This window comes from Mytilus californianus, unplaced genomic scaffold (assembly GCF_021869535.1).
Source record: "Mytilus californianus isolate M0D057914Y unplaced genomic scaffold, xbMytCali1.0.p SCAF_5, whole genome shotgun sequence".
NCBI classification, from domain to species: domain Eukaryota; kingdom Metazoa; phylum Mollusca; class Bivalvia; order Mytilida; family Mytilidae; genus Mytilus; species Mytilus californianus.
The window spans coordinates 67,331,193-67,342,555 of NW_026262701.1; the positions used below are offsets into that span (position 1 = coordinate 67,331,193).

An 11,363-nucleotide genomic window follows, 5' to 3' on the forward strand; every position below is an offset into this window, starting at 1 on the left:
TTACTTCAAGACTTTATTAAGTTTCTCATTATCAAACTATGTAATCATATAAAAACTTCATGGAAAATTAGATCTCATATTATTGTATTAAATTACTTTTACTCTTCATTGGCCCTTTAATTGGAATAAAAATATCTTATCTCATACATGTAGTATACATTTGTAGTTTCATAACTTTTAATTTGTGATAGTATTTTACTGTTGTTCTCTGCTGTCTATCAATGTTTTAAATTATGTAATATATGTTGTTAATTTTGTCATAGCATGTTTGTGCTTTTGCATTAAAGATGCATTTGTTCATTCTATTTTCTGGGCACTTTATTCATAAACAGTCAGGGGCATTAATATTACTTAAATTTTTAAACAAGTAACTTTTCAAAATTACCTGTTGTATTATTATTTTATTAAAAATGAGACTCTTTTCAATATAACTTATATAAGTTTCTTTTGTTAATATCATTCAAAAATTAAATGTGTTCATTCATACAGATCTACAAGCATAAACAAATTTTCTGGTTATTTTTCCCAAGAATAAAATTGAGAGTGGAAACAGGGAATGTGTCAAAGTGACAACAATCCGACCAAAGAGTAGAAAACAGCCTAATGCCACCAATGGGTCTTCAACACAGCGAGTAATATACAAACTAATCCTCCTGAAACTCTAATTGCCTTCCATAATAAAGCTTCTGGGTCGAAAATTGGTCTTTTAGGGCTAATAAGATATCATTTTCCTTAGTGTCTTGAAGGTATACGGATATAAATGAATGGAAACATGTGATTTAACTGAGACTTGGTTATTTTTATTTGTAGCCCAAAAACAATTACACGTTCCACATATAATTGTTACATTTGTATTATAAATCAATTCAAAGATGTATATATAAAATAACTTAAAGATGTAACTTTTTGTCATTTTTTTACAGTTTCTTATTATCGGTATACTCACCTCAATTTCAATCAATTCTTAATTTTATGAAATAAACTAAAATGTTTCCATTGAGATATAAAATAACTTTATTGAGTACTTTTTTCATAAATCAAAGATCGCTCTAAGGGATGAGATCGTCATTGTTTCCATTGATATTAGTATTCTTTCTAAAAAAAAATTAAACTGGACATGTATTTACTATTTGATTCAATCAAAATATAGTTTATCAACTTTAATAAAATGCTCCGCTGGGGCGCAGCTTGATACAACCGCAGAGGTCGAACCCTGAACAGTTGGGGCAAGTATGGACACAACATTCAAGCTTGATACAGCACTGAATTTGGATTGTAATTAAATATTTGACACAGCAAAGGTTTCTGACACAGAATGAAAGTGGTCTAAGAACTTAAAATTTTTTAATTTACCTATTCAAACCATATCATGATTATTTGCTTTTATATATAAATCAGAAATAACCAGTTTAAATTGGAAAATTTTAAAGAAAAAAAATGAAAAAAAAATCCCCCCCCAAATTTTTTGAACCCCCTTATGATTCATCACCCTGAAACTCAATCCCAGCCTTCCCTTTGTGATATGGAACCTTGCAGTACAATTTCATTAAGATCCATACACTTACACACAAGTTATTGTCCTGAAACTAGAAAAATGCTTGTTTTTTGGCCCTTTTATGGCTCCTAATTCCTAAAATTTTTAGGGAATTACCCCCAAAACCAATCCCAGCCTTCCCTTTGTGGTATGGTACCTTGCAGTACAATTTCAGAGAGATCCATACACCTGAACACAAGTTATTGTCTGGAAACTAGAAAAATGCTTATTTTTGGCCCCTAATTCCTAAACTTTTTGGGCAATTACCCCCAAACTCAATTCAAGCTTTCCCTTTGTGATATGGAACCTTGTAGTACAATTTCAAAAAGATCCATACACTAACACACAAGTTATTGTCAGGAAACTAGAAAAATGCTTGTTTTTTGCCCCTTTTTGGCCCCTAATTCCTAAAATTTGGAGGCAATTACCCCCAAATTCAATCCCAGCATTCCCTTTATGATATGGAACCTTGTGGTATAACGTCAGAGAGATCCATACACTTACACACAAGTTTTTGTAATGAAACTGAAAAATGCTTGTTTTTTGCCCCTTTTTGGCCCCTAATTCCTAAAATTTGGAGGCAATTACCCCCAAAATCAATCCCAGCATTCCCTTTGTGATATGGAACCTTGTGGTACAATGTCAAGAGAGATCCATACACTAACACACAAGTTATGTCTGGAAGTTACAAAAATGCTTATTTTTGGCCCCTAATTCCTTAACTGTTGGTACCATAACCCCCAAAATCAATCCCCACCTTCCTTTTGTGGTATTGAACCTTATGGTAAAATTTCATAGAGATCCATTCACTTAAACTAAAGTTAGAGTGCGAAAACCAATGTGTCTTCGGACGACGACGACGACGCCGCCAACGTCATACCAATATACGACCACAAAAATGTTTTTGCGGTCGTATAAAAATTGCCAATCTCCTTGGTACATACCTATAACCTGCCAAAATATTCATTAAAGATGATTTCCCAGCTCCGGATGGACCCATTATAGCCGTTAGTTGTCCAGACTGAAATTTCCCTGATATACATTTTAAAATGTCTTTTACGCCTATATAAGACAAAAACAAATAAATATTAGATTTTGTAATTAACTTTGTTGTTGGTTCATGTCTGTCATATTTTTTTTTCTTTAATTATTCTGTTATAAATCAGGCCATTGGTTTTCTTATTTGAATTGTTTCATATTTTGTCATGTCATAGCATTGTTGAAGGGTGTACAGTGACCTAAATATTTATTCACTTTCAGTTGCTTACATCCATGAATTTAGACTCTGGTCACAGTGGTGGATAGTTGTCTGATTGCCAATGTGATACCAGGTGTCCTTTTTTTTTTTTAAATATTTATGCATGTAAAAGAGCATCATCGCATGTATACAATAAAATGCTTCGCTGGGCGCAGCTTGATACGACCGCAGAGGTCGAACCCTGAACAGTTGGGGCAAGTATGGACACAACATTCAAGCTTGATACAGCTCTGAATTTGGATTGTGATTAAATATTTGACACAGCATAGGTTGCTGACACAGAAAGAATGTGGTCTAAGAACTTCAATTTTTTTAATTTACCTATTATGGTCCAATGTCCAAAATCAAAATACATGGTTAGATTCAGCATATCAAAGAACCCCATATATTCAATTTTTGTTGAAATCAAACAAAGTTTAATTTTGGACCCCAACTTGGACAAACTTGAAAACTGGTCCCATAATAAAAAATCTAAACACATGTTTAGATTCAGCATATCAAAGTACCCCAAGAATTCAATTTTTGTTAAAATCAAACTAAGTTTAATTTTGGACCCTTTGGACCTTAATGTAGACCAATTTAAAAAACGGGACCCAAAATTAAAAATCTAAATACACGGTTAGATTTGGCATATCAAAGAACCCCAATAATTAAATTTTTGATGAAATCAAACAAAGTTTAATTTTGGACCCTTTTGACCTCAATATGAACCAATTTGATAGCGGGCCCACAAATAAAAAATCTAAATACATGGTAAGATTCAGCATATCAAAGAACCCCATATATTCAATTTTTGTTGAAATCAAACAAAGTTTAATTTTGGACCCCAATTTGGACCAACTTGAAAACTGGGCCAAAAATCTAAAATCTAAATACATGTTTAGATTCAGCATATCAAAGAACCCCATATATTCAATTTTTGTTGAAATCAAACAAAGTTTAATTTTGGACCCCAACTTGGACCAACTTGAAAACTGGGCCCATAATCAAAAATCTAAACACATGTTTAGATTCAGCATATCAAAGAACCCCAAGAATTCAATTTTTGTTAAAATCAAACTAAGTTTAATTTTGGACCCTTTGGACCTTAATGTAGACCAATTTAAAAACGGGACCCAAAATTAAAAATCTAAATACACGGTTAGATTTGGCATATCAAAGAACCCCAATAATTCAATTTTTGATGAAATCATACAAAGTTTAATTTTGGACCCTTTTGACCTCAATATGAACCAATTTGATAGCGGGTCCACAAATAAAAAATCTAAATACATGGTTAGATTCAGCATATCAAAGTACCCCAAGAATTCAATTTTTGTTAAAATCAAACTAAGTTTAATTTTGGACCCTTTGGACCTTAATGTAGACCAATTTAAAAAACGGGACCCAAAATTAAAAATCTAAATACACGGTTAGATTTGGCATATCAAAGAACCCCAATAATTAAATTTTTGATGAAATCAAACAAAGTTTAATTTTGGATCCTTTTGACCTCAATATGAACCAATTTGATAGCGGGCCCACAAATAAAAAATCTAAATACATGGTAAGATTCAGCATATCAAAGAACCCCATATATTCAATTTTTGTTGAAATCAAACAAAGTTTAATTTTGGACCCCAATTTGGACCAACTTGAAAACTGGGCCAAAAATCTAAAATCTAAATACATGTTTAGATTCAGCATATCAAAGAACCCCATATATTCAATTTTTGTTGAAATCAAACAAAGTTTAATTTTGGACCCCAACTTGGACCAACTTGAAAACTGGGCCCATAATCAAAAATCTAAACACATGTTTAGATTCAGCATATCAAAGAACCCCAAGAATTCAATTTTTGTTAAAATCAAACTAAGTTTAATTTTGGACCCTTTGGACCTTAATGTAGACCAATTTAAAAACGGGACCCAAAATTAAAAATCTAAATACACGGTTAGATTTGGCATATCAAAGAACCCCAATAACTCAATTTTTGATGAAATCATACAAAGTTTAATTTTGGACCCTTTTGACCTCAATATGAACCAATTTGATAGCGGGTCCACAAATAAAAAATCTAAACACATGTTTAGATTCAGCATATCAAAGTACCCCAAGAATTCAATTTTTGTTAAAATCAAACTAAGTTTAATTTTGGACCCTTTGGACCTTAATGTAGACCAATTTAAAAAACGGGACCCAAAATTAAAAATCTAAATACACGGTTAGATTTGGCATATCAAAGAACCCCAATAATTAAATTTTTGATGAAATCAAACAAAGTTTAATTTTGGACCCTTTTGACCTCAATATGAACCAATTTGATAGCGGGCCCACAAATAAAAAATCTAAATACATGGTAAGATTCAGCATATCAAAGAACCCCATATATTCAATTTTTGTTGAAATCAAACAAAGTTTAATTTTGGACCCCAATTTGGACCAACTTGAAAACTGGGCCAAAAATCTAAAATCTAAATACATGTTTAGATTCAGCATATCAAAGAACCCCATATATTCAATTTTTGTTGAAATCAAACAAAGTTTAATTTTGGACCCCAACTTGGACCAACTTGAAAACTGGGCCCATAATCAAAAATCTAAACACATGTTTAGATTCAGCATATCAAAGAACCCCAAGAATTCAATTTTTGTTAAAATCAAACTAAGTTTAATTTTGGACCCTTTGGACCTTAATGTAGACCAATTTAAAAACGGGACCCAAAATTAAAAATCTAAATACACGGTTAGATTTGGCATATCAAAGAACCCCAATAATTCAATTTTTGATGAAATCATACAAAGTTTAATTTTGGACCCTTTTGACCTCAATATGAACCAATTTGATAGCGGGTCCACAAATAAAAAATCTAAATACATGGTTAGATTCAGCATATCAAAGAACCCCAAGAATTCAATTTTTGATGAAATCAAACAAAGTTTAATTTTGGACCCTTTTGACCTCAATGTGGACAAAGTTGATAACGGGGCACAAAAATCAAAAATCTAAATACATGGTTAGATTCAGCATATCAAAGAACCCCATATATTCAATTTTTGTTGAAATCAAACAAAGTTTAATTTTGGACCCCGATTTGGACCAACTTGAAAACTGGGCCCATAATCAAAAATCTAAATACATGTTTAGATTCAGCATATCAAAGTACCCTAAAAATTCAATTTTTGTTAAAATCAAACAAAGTTAAATTTTGGACCCTTTGGACCTCAATGTGGACCAATTTAAAAACAGGGCCCAAAATCCAAAAACTTAATACACAGTTAGATTCAGCATATTAAAGAACCCCAAGAATTCAAGAATAAAACCCCATTGAAATTGATCAAGAAATAAGCAATTTATACGAAGTATCTTCTTTTGCACAATACTGTGCAATTGAATATTTCTTGCTATTGTGCAATACTGTACAATTGACAATTTCTTGCTATTGCGCAATACTGTGCTATTGGATATTTCTTGCTATTGCGCAATACTGTGCAATTGAAGATTTCTTGCTATTGCGCAATACTGTGCAATTGAAGATTTCTTGCAATTGTGCAATACTGTGCAATTGAAAATTTCTTGCTATTGCACAATACTTATTATATAATAATTTACACATCCTGTTTGGTGTGTATCTCCTACCATATCATTATTATTTGCTTTTAAATATTAATCAGAAATAACCAACTTAAAATGGAAAGTTTTAAAAGAAAAAAAAAAGGAAAAAAATTTAAAAAAATTTAAAAAAAAATCCCCCCCCCCCAAATTTTTTGAACCCCCTTATGATTCATCACCCCCAAACTCAATCCCAGCCTTCCCTTTGTGGTATGGTACCTTGCAGTACAATTTCAGAGAGATCCATACACTTGAACACAAGTTATTGCCTGGAAACTAGAAAAAATGCTTATTTTTGGCCCCTTTTTGGCCCCCAATTCCTAAACGTTTCGGGCAATTACCCCCAAACTCAATTCCAGCTTTCCCTTTGTGATATGGAACCTTGTAATACAATTTCAGAAATATCCAAACACTTACACACAAGTTATTGTCATGAAACTAGAAAAATGCTTGTTTTTTGCCCCTTTTTTGGCCCCTAATTCCTAAAATTTTGAGGCAATTACCCCCAAAATCAATTACAGCCTTCCCTTTGTGATATGGAACCTTGTGGTACAATGTCAGAGAGATCCATACACTTACACACAAGTTATTGTCTGGAAGTTACAAAAATGCTTATTTTTGGCCCCTTTTTGGCCCCTAATTCCTTAACTGTTGGTACCATAACCCCCAAAATCAATCCCCACCTTCCTTTCGTGGTATTGAACCTTATGGTAAAATTTCATGGAGATCCATTCACTTAAACTAAAGTTAGAGTGCGAAAACCAATGTGTCTTCGGACGACGCCGGACGACGCCAGACGACGACGACGACGACGACGACGACGCCAACGTCATACCAATATACGACCAAAAAATTTTCAATTTTTGCGGTCGTATAAAAACTACAAAAACATTTAAATGCTATATACATATATTTGTATTACTTCATAAAAAAAAAAAATTGATATGTGCTGTTTTAATCAAAGTGATTGAAATCACTGGTAGAAAGATTGGTAAATTGATAGATATTCCATATTATTGCATAGCTTTTTATTTGATGGTTGCTCTTTTGTTTACTTTTCATATTGTAGTTAGCAATTAGAACAGTGATTCAATTAGAGACCAGATTCAGATTAAACATATATCTTGTCTTAGTATTACAAAATTTATTCAAAATTTCTGACTTTCAATGGTATCACTCACATGACAAAGCTGTATCAAAACTTGAATGTTTCTCATTGAAAAGATATATTAATTTAACTTTAAGGGAGTACCTAACACTTTGATTAAAATAGATTTGATGGAGAGTTGTCTCATGGGCACTCATACCACATCTTCTTATTTATATTGGCTCGTTTAATTTTCATAAATTTGTGACAAAATATTTACCTTGACCTGTCTGTCGACAAAAATACAAAAATTTCAAGAAATTTGAACCACACAATTTACAGAAATAATTTCATTGGATGTATTGCAGGTTGCCAAACACTTATTTTGATCATTGAGAAGCTTGATTTCTCATTACAAATAGTATGTGATTAAAATGTTCAGCTGATTTTTAAAGAGTTACCTGTAACTCCCTTAGACATGTTAGAGGTGTTCTGTCCACCTTAAGCAAATTAAGCAAATTATTTCAATAATTTGAAACAATGTATTAAAAATGTGTTTACAAGGAAATACAAAATGTATTTACATTTAACTTAGATCTAACCAAATGTCTGCTAATGTGTGAGGAGTGCATATATTTTTTTTTCTTCACTTTTTGGATCCTTATTCTTCTGTCGATACCTTTATTTTGGCATTGCTCATGTTTTTCTCTGCCTGTTAATGACATCTTAATACTAAATCCATTGGATGTGTACTGATTGATATTTTATTCTTAAATTAATGATTTTTTTTTAATTTGTTGTTATTTGCTTTGAACTACATGAAGCTGTGCTTCAACTGCTAGTACTTTGTGTCTTCTTTGTTGTGAGGGATTTATAAATTCCCTGCCATGTGTTTTTGTTAGATGTTTCTCTACATTGTATTAATCTAATTAGTTAAGCTCTATCCAACTGATTTTTATAGTTTTTTCTTATGTTGTACTGTTACACCACTGTCCCAGGTTAGTGGAGGATTGATGCCTTATATAACGGATTTTACAGTATGGGTTTTTCTCATTGTTGAAGGTCGTACAGTTGTCTATAATTGTTTACATCCACTTCATTTTAACTTTAGTGGATAGTTGTCTCATTGGCAACCATTCCACTCCTCCTTAATTTTATATGTGCAAGTGTATGACCTCAATAATTCAACATGTTTTGCAACATCTTAGGTCATGTCTCGCAGATTCTGAAATAGCAATAAGTCACTGTATACCAGTGAATATGGGACAACTCGGCTGGAGACAAATAGGACCGAGTCAACTTAGACTAACTAATAAGTCAACCCAGACAAAGTATTATGAGATCCCTTATACCTTGCTGCATTTGCAAATGCCCAAAATAATTTAAATGTAAATTTGAATTTCTACTTCATCATGGGGATTTTATATCTTAATAAAATCTTTATTAATTCATAAAACAAACTGAATTTATCTGTTAATTGCATACATTATTTATTATATTTGTTTAATACAATCTCAATGCATTTTACCTGAAGTCATAATTAAACAGCGTTAAATTAATTAACAATCAGTAATGAAAATCTAATTATGCCAATCTTCACAATAGACTGATGCATGTCTTAAGAAAATGTCAAGATCTAAGTTGTCTTCATAGACAGTCCTAGTTGTCTTTTTTGTAGACACTCATTTAATCATTTACATAATCAAAACTCTTCTTGAATACCTTGTATGAGTTGGAATATTAGAAGTTCTAAATTAACTTAAAAGACGGTCCAAGTTGTCTTGCACCTGTCCAAATATTGGCGGTTGAGGAGGTAGAAGACTACAAGTACACAATCATGACAATATATCTTACAATATATATCAATCCTTGTCCTTTAAAATAGATCGATTATATTTGAATTTTGGAGTAAGGTTTATTGTATAATAAGATAATTTGCATTTAGATGCAGAAAATATAATTAACACATTGACCAGGAACATATATTCTGTTCTGACATAATAATTTGATCAACTTTAGGAACATATGAAAATAGATGAATACATAAACATGGTTGACTTGTTTTAAACATATTTTGTATGAACCTTTATGCCGCCCTTCTCTAACTCTGTATGTCAGATCTTTATATTCAATGTCAACTGCTCGTCGACTTGGCAGGTGCGCGAACTGTTCGAATCGACTGGAGTTATTTGACGGAGTACTGCCACCTGACGCTGACTTTTGATATTTAGACCTAGATGTTGAAACATCTGGGTGAATTGGAATGTGTAGTTGGACAGCTAAAAGTTCTGCCATATTAACAAGTTACAAAGTCCACACTTTTCTTTGTCATCAAACCCTTTTCGCCATTTTTGTTGTGATTTTGCAAGCCCTTGACCTTTGATCGAATGACGAATACCTCCTACAATCTGTTGATGCTTTTTTTTCAAGGGGACAGAACTCGATACCCCGATAATGTTAAAGGCCGAAAAGATATAATTTAAGAGTAAATAAATGTGGACCATAATATGTATTAAATAGTAATTTCAGTTTGAAAGGGCCATTTATGAACAACTCATTGATTATCCTTAATAAAACTTTTTGATGCGAAAACTGCTAAAATCATTACTTTGATATCTTTTCATTGATATTTTGACTTAGCCATAATTTGCCAAAAAATACTTGTTTAAAGCAGGGACAGTCTATACTAAGTTAGTTTAAAGTCCCTGTTTAAAGGTCATTTTAGGTAAAATTTGTCAATTTCAACATGTTAATGGCCTCATTAGGTCATTTCTGCACTAAATTATCCAGATAATAGTATCATATTGATAACATTAACTTGAAGGAAGGAAGAATTTTACTATTTTGCAATTTCAGGGGCGGCAAATAATAGATCTTATCTTAGCCCTAATATCCAAATTATTTTACCAACTTTACTGTTATAACTGTTACTGAGTATTATTATGATATAAATTATATACATTTCATTAGAGTGAATTTTTTTTTTACAGTAAAAAAAAACCAACAACCTTGTCTTGTCGTATGGAGATAATTTCTTTTTTTTCATATACTTAGACACTAATTTCATATTTAAACAATGCAATTTTTAAAGTAGGTAACTCGTTTGATATAATCTTGCAATACATAATACTGTACGTATCTGAAACGAGAACGACGACTATATTATTCAATTATTTGATTGAAAGTATAATGTAAAATCAAAATATATTTTAAATAAATTTTGTGTTTAATCATTTCACAAAATAAGAGACTTTTTATACCGAAAGTTTAAAAAGCTAACTCATTGGCGCATTCCGTTTCATGTATAATTTTATTTTTCTATATGGTTGTTTTCTACTCGGCATATTTCCAGTATATCTCCTTTTATTCGCTGGAGATAAGTTGCATTTCACCGTGTATAAATTAGAATTGATCAGTATTTTTCAGTTTACAGCCAAAGTCACCGAGGTTCATGTTGTTTATACGTCGTAAGCAAGTTGAAAACAGAATAAAAGTTTAGGTCTGTAGAAAACCTTATCTTAAAATACCACATAAAATAACGCATATTTATAACTAGATATCACAGACATCAAATTTCCCACAAACAAATTTAAAATCGATTACTTGAAATGAATAAATGCATTTTATAATGTCGTACATATTACTACTATTTCGACCGAAGAAAGTTAACAAGAACTAGCCAAGGAATTTGTTTTTGTCCCGGCCGATAAAGCTGCTAATAATATTATTACTGTTTGACGTAAATTTTACATTGAGGTTCTGAAAAAAGAAATCACCAATTCACCAACATTCCAACTGACTCCATTTTCAGAAAACGACATCTGTAACAAACATAAACTTTTAGCTACCGCTTTACAAGCAGAACCAAATACAATGAAAGTCCCAACTATG

General features: G+C 31.7%; 1 protein-coding gene and 1 long non-coding RNA gene across 4 annotated transcripts in view; both read right to left on the reverse strand.

Annotated features, from left to right (window-relative positions):
* LOC127701280 (ATP-binding cassette sub-family G member 4-like) overlaps positions 1–9,879 on the reverse strand; it is a 38,500-nt gene extending 28,621 nt beyond the window's left edge. For all 3 annotated transcript variants that reach the window (XM_052205136.1, XM_052205135.1, XM_052205134.1), the window contains exons 1-2: positions 9,557–9,879; positions 2,479–2,596 (exon numbers count right to left, since the gene is read on the reverse strand). In XM_052205136.1, coding sequence (XP_052061096.1) covers positions 2,479–2,596; positions 9,557–9,767 — 329 coding nt within the window. In that variant the 5' untranslated portion in view covers positions 9,768–9,879. The remainder of the gene's footprint in view (positions 1–2,478; positions 2,597–9,556) is intronic.
* LOC127701379 (uncharacterized) lies at positions 3,592–6,503 on the reverse strand. The gene is made up of 2 exons (XR_007981996.1): positions 6,227–6,503; positions 3,592–6,173 (listed from the first exon to the last, which is right to left on the reverse strand). It is a non-coding gene; the product is annotated as an uncharacterized LOC127701379 (long non-coding RNA).
* Positions 9,880–11,363: the final 1,484 nt, after the last annotated feature.